Here is a 12216-nt window from a genome sequence, read left to right on the forward strand (position 1 = left end):
AAAAATGAATTTCGAAACCACTTGAATCTCCTACAAGAATCCAATGACGAAAGTCGTATTTCAACACACGTAGCTCAGCTCTGCAAAGCCAGAATCCCTGGACATGTGTTAATTGATCAAACATGGTGGAATGACAAAGCTTTAGTTTGGGGGCGGGGGAGTAAAGCTAATACCACCAACAAAGCTGATGTATAATCCAGGACATTTCAGACTTTGCTGTTTGTGGTCAGTACGCTTCACTCAACAAAATGTGTGGCAGAAAGTCTGAATGCATGTAACAAAGAGAAGGCATGTAAAACGTCTCAAGAATGACTCCTAAACCTGCCAGTCACTCATGAATGCATCATGGGAAGTCTCTCCTTGTTTTCCTCTTACAAAAGAATTGGAAAAAATAGTCTTTCTTAGTGGCAAGAGTAAACGTGCATCAATCCTCACTTGTTTGAATATTTATCCTTTCCTCTAAGACGTGTGGATTGCTGCTTTACCTTTATAACTTCTGTGAAACTTAACCTTTCTTGTTTATTACTCTACTTTCTCAGAGTCCTTTCTTAAATCTGTGTCATTCCATTTCTCTCCCTCTTCCCTCATTTTCCCTCCTTTCTTTGGAGCTCTCCTTCTTCCTTTACTGGAGATTCCAATACTGTTTCTTTGTCCTTTCAAACAGGGTTTCTGGCCTTGCTTCTCTAGGAATTTGGAAGACATATTTTATAAAGACATACATTCTTAAATAAATAAAATGGCATAAAATAAATAAAATAAAAATGGCATCTCTGCACTGTACATAATAAAGAGAGACAAGTAAGGAAGGATAACCTTTGGCCCTTGTAGTCCTTGAGGTCCAGGAGGTCCAGGGGGGCCCTGAATCAAGACAAGACACAGTTGGAAAAACATAGCAAATATACATGTTAAAATTTCAGGCTTTAAAAATAACAAGCACACCACACAGCCCCATCTTCTATTGTCATCAAATATGCCTAGATATTGACTTTCAGTGGGGCAATATTTCATCAGTTTCATGATGATAACAACTGCCAATTAGAGCTCTGAACTATCGGCACACTCTCCAAGTCACCGTACTACAGAAAAAGCTTGGATTTGACAAGACAGTTGAAATCGCTGCCCTCTGTTCTGCCCACAACTTCTTGTGACTGATCTGATGTCACCTTCCACCCTTAGTCATCTACTTCAAAGGCTTTGATTTCCTATCCATCCATCCATTCTTCCTTCCTTCCTTCCTTCCTTCCTTCCTTCCTTCCTTCCTTCCTTTCTTTTCTCTTCTTTTTTCTTTCCTTCCCCTTCCTCCCTCCCTCCCTCCTTCCCTCCTTCCCTCCCCCTCTCTCTTTCTTTATGTAGTCCTGTCTGTCTTGGAATTTGCTCTGTAGACCAGGCTGGCTTTGACCTTACAGAGATCCAGCTGTCACTGGGTTGAGAGTGCTGGGATTAAGGGTGTGCATCACCATGCTCTGCCAAAGCTTTGATTTCTAAACCACAAAAGATCAAACTACCTTATTCACAGGAGGTTAAAGTCTTAGAAAATGTAATATTTTTTTGGACTTTCCCACAGAACAGACAGTAATTTAACTATGTCAAATGTTTTTAAAAGGTTAATAACATAAACATAAAGTAAACGCCAGATCAAACCAATTGCTACATTAGTACTATCTTGACCTGCATGCATCCGTACTAAATTCAAAGTCACGAACCACAGAGATCATGCAAAAGGAGTTACCGTGACAGTTAAGGTGGTAATCCTCTGTTGGGAAAATGGATCAACAAAGACAAGAGTTACCTATTTTGTGTGTCAAAATAAAGTGACAGATTTCTGAAAAAAAAAATCCACTTCTAAAATATATTTTGGCAAGTTAAATGTCTTTTAAATAACAGAGAAGCTACAGCAAAGATAATATCCTATCTTCAAAACGTCATACCTATAAAGGGTTTGGAAACATTCTTAGAATTTTATTTTAAAATTATAAGAAAACAAGGCATAAAAATTTTCATTTGCCTGATTTTTAAAAATTGACATAATTAAAAAATTATATAGTTAAGTACATATAGTATATATAAGTATATAGAAGTGCTAAGGGTTGGTCAGTCTGATTTTGAACTGTGAAATTTGCTATTGGTAAAAGCTCCATTCTAGATAGGATTCGATTAGGGAAAAGCATCTTTTTTCTCTTACTCTGTTGTTCAGTTTTTACATTATAATTGACCCCTTCTTATGTGCTATAACCAAAGAAACTGACATTAAGCTAATCTAGTTTGTTGAAGTGATAAATCCTTTAATAAAATATATAGTCTCCAAGCATGGACTTCTAAAACGTGATTCCTGTTCTGTGATTTTTGCTATGTATTTAATATTTCATCATCTACATTTTGTGCCAAGAGTTCCACGTGGCTTATTGAAGCAATAGAAAGGAGTCATTTCTCATTCAGGGCTTTTGGTTACAGAGAGGCATTGTCTGGTGATATGTAAACCTGAGGGGTCGTTTTTAATACCATCCCTTTGTGTTCCAATCTCTGATTCAAACCTTTGGTGCCATTTTTATCATTGTTGTTGTAAAAAAAATTAACTTTCACATTATCTATTTCACTCTAAATATTTTGATGATTCTTTAGCAACATAGTCACTAATGTCCGTTTGAAAACCCTGTGCTTATATATGTGCTAATGACTCAAGCTTGTATTGTACGATAATAGCAGTCAATGTGATTACAGTTTTGGATCATGCAGTAAAAAAGTTTGATGTTTGAGACAAAGGGAAAATGTCAATAAACTAAGAGCAAGTTCTTATATCTTCCCCACAATTAGATGTATCAGATGTATACAATACAAAGTAATTCTTATGCTGTTTTAAAGAGGTTTCTCTTGATACCACAATTCGATTTATAGCCATGAGAAAGCTATTTTGCTCCTAGGATGTAAATTAGTCATTTACAAAACGAAGAAATTATAGAGTAAAAAGAATTTCTTCACCATTGCCCTTCAATCATGTATTCTATTTTTAACTAGAAAGCATAATTAATAACTTTTATGAAGGTCAGCAGTTTTACAATTTGAATTCTCTCAGACTGTCTAACAGGGTCATATACGAATTCACATCCTTCCATAAATAGACACGACTCACTTGTCCTTTTTCTTTAAAATGTTAATGCTAACATTTTAAAAAAATAACGAGCTGCATAATGAAAGAATATCATTAGTGGCAAATGAGCTACCGGAGGAAGCAGAAATGATGTACCAGCAGCTGCTTGGGAGTCCTCAACACTGTCAAGGTTCTGTCGTAGCTCAGAAGGGAGCAGTGGTCACAAAAGTCAGCTAAGTTCACTAGCACGCCACTTTGACCTCCTGTGCAGTTCACAAAGTTGTCCTACGAGGTTGGCTCTTCAACGTTAAGGCTACATCATCCCGGCTGGACTCCCTTGTGAACACCAGTAATGATTTGAAAACCAGAATTTTTGAAAGGGATGGAGAAAGACATGCTGCTCCAGTGAGACATGGTCTGAGATGGGAGGTGGGAGCTAACTGTAAACGTCCATCTTGTGCTTTATGGTTCATTTGGGGACGTATGTATGAAAATCCTGCCCAGATTATAGGTTATTCTTCTTCACTTTTCATGATGATGGGAACTTAAACTTCCCTTTACAGAAGCAGACCATTACAGAAAGCCACAACTCATCAAATTGCAGAGACCAAGTGACCATGATGGTGACTCAGCCCCAAATGATACATATATAACCCAAATCTTTCACTTTAAGGCTCAGCGAGCAAATAACAATGAAGAGGGGACAGAAAGATTCTGAGAGGCAGAGGCCCTGGAAGCCTTCTGTGGAACTGTTCCTTCTAGCTATGACAGGGAAGCAGAACCGGTGAAATGTCAACGGCATGGCTGCCTGAACAAGACCTGAGCAATTCCAATGGTTGACAGTCCACTGAAGAAGGGAGAGAAATCCCAGGGCTCTCCTTTCCCAGATGAGGCAAGCCATGAACAACTTTCAAGGAGAGTAAGAGTTAGCATTCCCTAGGAACACACCCCTGCTGTGGGACAATCTTTGTACACTGTCAATATGTATTACTCTCATTGGTTAATAAAGAGCTGACTGGGCAGGATGAGACTGGGCGAAAGAGCCAGCCTAGGACGACGCTGGGAAGAAGAAGGGTGGAGTCTCAGGAGTTGTGAGCGAGGTGCAGAGGAAGACAGAGACAAACATGGTATACTTAGATAATGAGCCGTGTGGTAGAACATAGACAGACATAAGGGTGAATTAAAGTTGTAAGAATTAGTAACAAGTCCAAGCTACCGGCTGAGTATTTATAATTATTGTTAAATCTCTGTGGTTACTTGGGAGTGGCTGGTGGGCTAGAGCTGACTGGTGATCCCAAGAAAAAACTCTGTCTATACCCCCCTCCTAAGTGGTTCTCCTATACCAAGGGATCAACAGGCTGTATTTATATTCATTCCTTTATAGGTAACAATAATGGTTAAAAAGAAGAGGCTGTGAATTTGGGAGGGGTGTGGGAGGGGCTGGAAAAAGAGAAGAAAGGGAAAATGATGCCAGGGTTTTAAGTATATAAAATGAATCATGATCACAGTAAAGTCAGTGTTACGGGTAAAAATCTTTAAATCTGACCTAGGAAACAGCTGTTTTATTGTTAATTGTGAATCTGGAGCCACCTGGAATCAACACAAAAGGCTAAGGCAATGCTTACGCAAACCACATTCTCTTTTCTTTCCATGGACCGACCTAATCTAACCATCTTTCCAACAGAATAGACACAAAGGAGAGATCTGGAAGCAAGAACATAGACAGTACATGTTGGTGTGGGAAATGTGGATGTTTCCCTATGGGGAAGATGAGAATGGGAAGTCTGGGGAGTGCTGGGCAGGGCGAGAAGCTGGGTCAGAGCAGTTGAGGTAAATTCTCTTTTATGTTGCTTGGTGTCAAAAAGAAAAATGAGATGTGTTAGGTTTTTATTTTATGCCATAACTTCAGCTCCAGTCAAAAGGATGCAATCAGCAGTTTGTTATAAGTATAAATTTTCTCATTCAACTACAAATGAATGGATGAAAATTATAAATACTAAATTCAGAATGTCAATTATCTTAGGTACATAATATGCATTGTCCTTTAACTATTTTATCTCCCACACTGGATACTGGATACAGAGAAGTATCCAATTAAACTAGCATTGATTTTTTTTATAATCTGAACTATTTCATAGTATTACATAGTTCTAGTGTGAAATTGCAACTGTAATAATTCATACCCATGCAGTCATTCTAGAGTGTTAGACAAAATGTTTTTTAAAGGGCACAATAATAAAATAAGCATCATCTATCATGGGTTAGAAATTGGGGAGAATAAATGTTTATCAGTTCTTCCTCTAATGCCTTTCTGACTTAATTGATTGATCTCATTAAAGACTCTTAATCCACTAGAGTACTATGTCGGGAGGATGATGAACAAATAGACCTCAACTGAAAAATGACTCTAAATTCTTTATAAACACAGCATATGGTTGACCCAACTGTAATATATCATGAGGTTTGGAGACAGTATAAAGTCATTGACTATGATGGATATTAACTGGATACTGTTTACAGTCACATAGAACGCGAGATGGGAAAAATAAAAAGACCCTGGAGGTGTGTATCCATTCATTTCAAGGAACAGCTGTCAGATGTCTTTTCCAAAATGTACAGAGCTTTCAGGAACTTCAGTAGAAGGCATTCAGGAGCTCTTGAAAACCACCCCAAGGATAACACTGCATTTTATGAGCTCTCACATTTTGCAGACAAGGTTAGTGAAGCGTAAATATAGTGATTTCCCTAAAATGACCCCCGCTCCTAAGTGGTAGAGGGAAGAGTGAAACAGAAATGTCCACTTCAGTGTAAGTGTAGCCCATATGCCTCTTCATGCAAAAAATGCTTTAAAAACCCTTCAAAACGCTATAGAAAATGCCAGTAATATGGGAGCATTTCTTGGCAAAGTAGAGAGTGGGTGCCCTTGTGTTAGCTTAGATGAGAAATGTCTCCCATGGCCTGATGTATTTGATGCTTGGTCCCCAGTTGATGGCACTGTATGGGAAGGTTAAAAAACCTTAGGAGGAAGTACATCACTAGAGGAGGGCTTTGAGGGTTTATAGCCCAGCCCAGCCCACCAGCATCCCTGTTCTCCCTCTCATTCCTGGGTATGACACAACACTAATAGCCACTGCCCTGCTCTTCGTTCATACTGTAATTGCTTTCACCATTTTTACCGTGTCTGCTCTATCGTGAGGGATACCATTCCCCTGGAACTATAAGCTAAAAGTTTCCCTCTAAGTATGTTTTTGTGTGTGTGTGTGTGTGGGGGGGGTCAGGTCATCTACACAGCACAGAAAGTAACTAGAGCACCTTTTCCAGGTGGAGCAAAGACCTATAGGGCACTGGAAGAAGTTTCAGTGAAATGTATAACTTTGCTAATAAATTTTGAGAGCTGTCCCTGTTTTACTATGTAAGTAAGAATTTTGAAAACACGTGGGTCCAAAAAAGCCTGCTTGTTCCTTGTCTCTGACCTTCTATATATAATTACAAACTTGTAGGGGGAAAGGAAAACATTCAGAAAGTTGGCTCAAGAATTTGACAATAACCCTAAGGTTACTGTTTATGTTTAAGCCACTTGTAATGAGGAATGCTAAATCAGTCAGTTGGCTGAATACACCATCCGATGCACATTTGTCCAAATAGAAAAGATAGAAATACAAAAGGCCAGTAGTGGTAGGCAGCAAAGCCCACAGAAAAGTACAGGTCTATGAAAATTAGACCACACTGATGAAATCATGAGGCTAGAAATATTAAAACAGATGTAAAATAGAGGGACTTAAAGTATCTAGTTTGTTTTTAAGCCAAGCAATGGTTTGTACATAGAAAGAACAGTCATTCATCCAACCACCAAATGCTAACTGTTCGTTGCACATTCACAAGTCCAGGCAGCACAAACATAAGACATATTTTCTGTTACCAAGAAACTTACAATATGGTAATGGAAAACTAAAATTAATTATGTGAATAGAGAGAAATCCCATGTCACACTATTGGCCCCTGACTTTGAGGAAGAAGTCAGCTGGTGACAGCAGTAAGTTTATGGATCAGATTCAATGAACAAAAGAAAGGAAAAACAATAGGACAATCCTAAGCAAAGGAGATTTGTAAAGATATGATAGAAAGGACTATTTCATAGGAAATACAGAAAGTCTCCAGGCAGAAACGATAGTGCTAGGGAGCCTTAACTGATGACAGATTGAGGAGTTTGGTCTTGATTGAGTAGACAACAAGTACTCTTGGAGAGATTTGAGGAAATCAGAGCAATCAAAGTAATAATATCTTATGAAACATCAGCCTTAGAGACGTACACTGGTTAGATTAGAGGGGCCAGAAGACACCAGGGAGGCAGCATTGGCCACAGGACCGGTACAGGAAATCACCAGGATGTGGATGTATATTTGGGAGTGGACAGAACGAGCGGTGTTGAGATGTGTTTTGAGAAAGCTCCTGGCATGACACTGTAAGAGGGACTAAGAATAGTCATGAGATGCTCCTAACCTTCTGTCTCGAGCAATAGGGGGAAACGTGGCATCATCAGTCTGTAGCAGTTAGTAAGATGTCAGCTAGTAGGTGGGAAAAGTACCAGTAGAAGCAGGCGTATTAGTGGAAATCAGTAAGAAAACCTGTGGCCATGGAGGAACTCTTCCAAAAAGCTGGAGCCACACACAAGCTAGACCTCAGAAATGGCAGAACTGTCAGGAAACAACTTGTTACAACACAGAAAAAGTAACTGGTCTACCTAAGGAAGATCAGAGACTTTAGGCTAGCAAAAAAGTGAGGATGTATAAAAGTGTGAAATACCAAAATAGAATGACTTCACTAGAGGGAAAGAATGAAAGAAATTAAAGCAGAAGGCCAGGTTAAAGCATAAAGATTTTTTAAAGGAAGGCAATTTGGTATACGTGACAGGTAAGTCAAAGGTGATGATTATCATGGTCACCACTGGGTGACAACAGATACTATAACGCACACGTATAAACATGGAAAGGATGGCTAAGAAGCGAGAGTCACAGAGCAAGCCACATGGACTGTTTTGTGAGCTAGTTTTCATGGAATGAAAAGAAACAAATTTGAAACATACAACCATATAGAAGGCCACTATTTGCCAAAGACTCTTCAAAGCATGAGTCGTATCTTTAGCCATTTGTTATCAACCACCGGTGAGGTAGCTACGGCTAGTATCTTCATTTCAAATATGGAGAAACAGAGGCACATGGCAGTGAAAGAACTAACTGGCCAGGTCACATTTCTGGTGAGAAAGACAGTGGAAATTTGGACTCAAGTAGCTCCTGCTCAGCTTTGTAAAAAGTCCCCTATAGAGCAAGGAAGCAAACATTTGCCTAAACTAACACAATGTTTATATTTGATAAGGTTTAGGAGAATTTAAAATATAAGGGAAACAGAAAACCAGCAGTTTAAATTCCTATAAATTAAAGACAACTGGGGCTGGAGCTCTGACCGTGAGTAGGGAATGATGAAGAAAGAAGGCATAGTGATGAATGCATGGACCCTTTGTGGTGGTGACGTGAATGAGAACCCCCCCCCCCCCCCCGCATCATCAGTTGGTGATGCTCTTGGGGGCAGGGTGCTGCAGCCTTGCTGGAGAAAGTATGCACTTGGTTCGTAGCCTCACTCCACTTCTGGTCTGCTCTCCGCTTCGTGTTTTCAAGGGAAAATGTGAGCGCTCAGCTTCCTGCTCAGAATGCCATGCCTTGATGCAATTATGAACTCTGGTGTTTTGAAACCGTAAGCTAAAATAAACTCTTTCTTCCAGAAGTTGCAACCGAAGACTAATACACTTATCTGTGTGTGTCATACTCTGTGTGGCTTAGGGCAGAAGCTAGTCACTTGCCTGTAAGGCCTCGTGGAGGTTGCCATTGTAGTCTATGATCTCAGTAGCTCCTGGATCTCCCTTTTGCCCAGGTGGACCCTGTGACAAAAAACAAAGCAAGGGAAAGTCATGGGTGTTAGTCTCGTCTACAAGATGGTGGCAAAAGAGGAGCAGCTTGAGTCTTCTCTGACTGTTATTTCCTTACTACAATGTATATGATGCACACACATTTCAGAATAATAATTAGGTTTAAATTTTGTCCATATTGTAAAGGAGATAGACTACTTCTAACTTTCTGTCTATGTGAAACCGACTCCAAACACACCAATTGATCTTTGTGTCTTGCAAAATACTATTGACTTTTTCTGTATTTATTAAGGCAACCCCTAACCTTTTTTGTTTTCAAGACAGGGTTTCTCTGTAGCTTTGGGAACCTGTCCTGGAACTAGCACTTGTAGACCAGGTTGGCCTCAAACTCACAGAGATCCTCCTGCCTCTGCCTCCCGAGTGCTGGGATTAAAGGCGTGCACCATCACCGCCTGTCCCCTAACCACTCTCTATTCATCTACATATTGTAGATTGCTTCCTCATCCCCTTAGAAGACAGAGCAATGATGAACAATGTTCTGTGGGAAATTCTTGGCTTCCCCCATAAGAATCTTATCCCATATGCTCCAACTTATCTAAAACTAGAGGAAATGGAAGACCAGGATATTATATACTCACAAATATACCTCCCCCAAGCCAGATTACAAGCACACTCACATCTCTGTATAGTATAGACTTTTATCCTCCCATTATATCCGCTGCACAATTTCCATGACCCGTGTCCTAGTCCTTAACTGAAAAATGGAAGTCTTATTAGCTGGGTAGCTGTGGTCTTCATACTAATTTTTTTCCAGAATAAAAGGTGTTTGGTAAGAATATCTATACAACCTGTGCCTGAATAAAAAGAAAATAAGGACCAAGGGGAAGGCTATCAGCGGGAATAATCCCAGTCTACCACTAATGCCTTTGATTGTACACCATCCATTCAGATGCCTCACAGCTGCACCAACATGACCTCAAATTTGAGTTTAGACAAGAGGAATACTCACCCGGGGTCCCAGAGCTCCAGAGTCTCCTTTGTCTCCACGATCACCCTTTGCCCATGAGAAAAGAAAATAATAATCAGCATGGCAACTGTTGTAGGATTCCCTCACACCTAATGAGCTATTTGTACCACACAGCTGTGCTTTAGACACGAACTGCAGACATAGGTAGCAGACATCACCGCCACCACCACCACTGTAAATGCCTCCTAAAGATGGCGCTGATGGGTAGTTAAATGTCCTCCTCAGAACACAGGCTATGTTGGAACAGTCAGACAGGCTATGTACTCTCTGGCCAGGCTTTGCATAAGCAAAGTGAGTGATTTCTAGAGTACCCAAAGTAATATTTATCTTCAGAGTGAGCAGGGTTGCTTTCCTTTGAAGGGGTGTGAATGAAAGGAAAAGGGCCAAGGCACTGTGGCATCTGTCCTCATGGAAGAAACAGAGACAACTGGGACAGGAAGGAATGGAGAGATCATTTTAGGAAGAATGGGATTGTAAAGCCAGAGGCTAGACCCCCCTCTGGTGACAATAGTCACCAGTAGCTACTTTAACACTCTGAGTTGACAGCAGTCAGCTAGACCAGGCTGGCCAGACTTCCTTTATCTTATCTCTCCCCTTGTCCTTTTCCTCTCTGTCCTCTCTTTTCTGTTCCTCCCCATTTCGATTTCAAAGCAATAGGAAATCATCTCTGGAGTTTTATTTATGGTGTCATAACCCCACCCACAGAGACACCAAGAATAGACTACACACTCTCCAAATGATCAGAGGTTGAAAATGACAAGAGAAGAAAGTACTTAAATCTGTATATATCTAAAGGTTCTTTAAATCAGCCTCAAACTAGAGCCCCCTTTTGATATAGAGCTCACAACATCTGTCTCTCTACATAGTTACATTAAACGGATAAGGACCAGTGAGGATAAGGAGAAAGGGAGGCTGTAATTTTTCTCATGCAGGTTATACTAGTGACATGGGCCATAACAATTAACTTCTCTATGGATAGGGAAGTAACAGCCTCTAATCTCCAGTCCCATTTTGTACTCTTCCATGCTATCAGCTAATGGCATTTTCAGTGACAGTATATATGCTATTTCAGATAGTATAAGCATCATGACGAAGGCACAACTGCTATTGGTGGTGACATTTTATTTTGGTTATTATTTGGTGTGTACACGTGTCTGCATTGTGTCCCAGTGAGTGTGCAGGGATAAGAGTACACCCTCAGGTGTCGGTGCCTGTCTTTCACTTAATGTGAAATGGGGTCTCTTTGTGTTTTCCACTGTGTAAGCCAGGCTAGCTTCTGGGGAATCCCTTGTCTTTCCTCCTATCTTCTTGCAGGAGTGAAGGGATCACAGATGCTTGAGTTATTTTGTGGGTTCTGGGGGCTCAAACTCAGGGCCTCACCTTCTACAGTTAAGAAGTTTTACTCACTGAGCCATGTTCTACTCCTAGGGTATTGTTTTAATTCTCTGAATGGAGTCATGTGACAAACCAAAGTTTAACAGGAGCATTCGTCAACAAAAATAGGGAATGAAAACTAAGAGCAAACAATTCATAAACTGTCTCTTTCCCCAAAGAAGCAATTCTCAAGAAACAGGACATACACTGCCTCTTACAGAATAGTCTCTATGGTGAATGGTGGCTGGCGAATGGCTCAGCAAGCAGAGGCCACCATGCCTGAATACTCGAGTTACATCTCAGAACCCAAATGGTGGACAGGGAGAACCAACTCCTACAATTTACCCCCCGACCTCCATATTGCATGTTGTGGCACACAGCATAACACACACACACACACACAGTTAAAAAAGGATAGTCTTAAGGATAAGAGCAGACAACCACAAGGAAAAATAAGCCAAGTGTCTTGAGTTATAATCACAGGGACAAACCAAATGTAAGCCCTGAAGGAAAGGTTTCATCTATGACAGAACTCTTTGAGGAAAAGGCAAAAGACACGTATCTTGAAGGCCCGTAGTCACATCAAAATGGTTATTGGTTACTGACCTTTGACCCCTTTGGGCCTCTAGCTCCTGATTCACCTTGTTTCCCCTATTGTAAGAGAGTATGAAGATAAGAAAGAGAACGACAGGGAAGATAAGAACAGTGGCTCAGAACAAAGAGGATCACGGACACACTTTATCTTAACAGCCCGGCACAGTGCCGTATAACGCTGGTTATTTTAACACAGAGAATACGCATCGCTGTAGC

General features: G+C 40.4%; 1 protein-coding gene across 1 annotated transcript in view; it reads right to left on the minus strand.

The window, feature by feature from the left end:
• Col25a1 (collagen type XXV alpha 1 chain) overlaps positions 1–12216 on the minus strand; it is a 392115-nt gene that overhangs the window by 40187 nt on the left and 339712 nt on the right. The window contains exons 21-24 of the mRNA XM_075981333.1: positions 10015–10059; positions 8940–9017; positions 1730–1753; positions 814–858 (exon numbers count right to left, since the gene is read on the minus strand). Of these exons, the coding sequence (XP_075837448.1) occupies positions 814–858; positions 1730–1753; positions 8940–9017; positions 10015–10059 (192 nt within the window). The remainder of the gene's footprint in view (positions 1–813; positions 859–1729; positions 1754–8939; positions 9018–10014; positions 10060–12216) is intronic.

Source organism: Microtus pennsylvanicus, chromosome 7 (genome assembly GCF_037038515.1).
Source record: "Microtus pennsylvanicus isolate mMicPen1 chromosome 7, mMicPen1.hap1, whole genome shotgun sequence".
Classification (NCBI taxonomy): Eukaryota; Metazoa; Chordata; class Mammalia; order Rodentia; family Cricetidae; genus Microtus; species Microtus pennsylvanicus.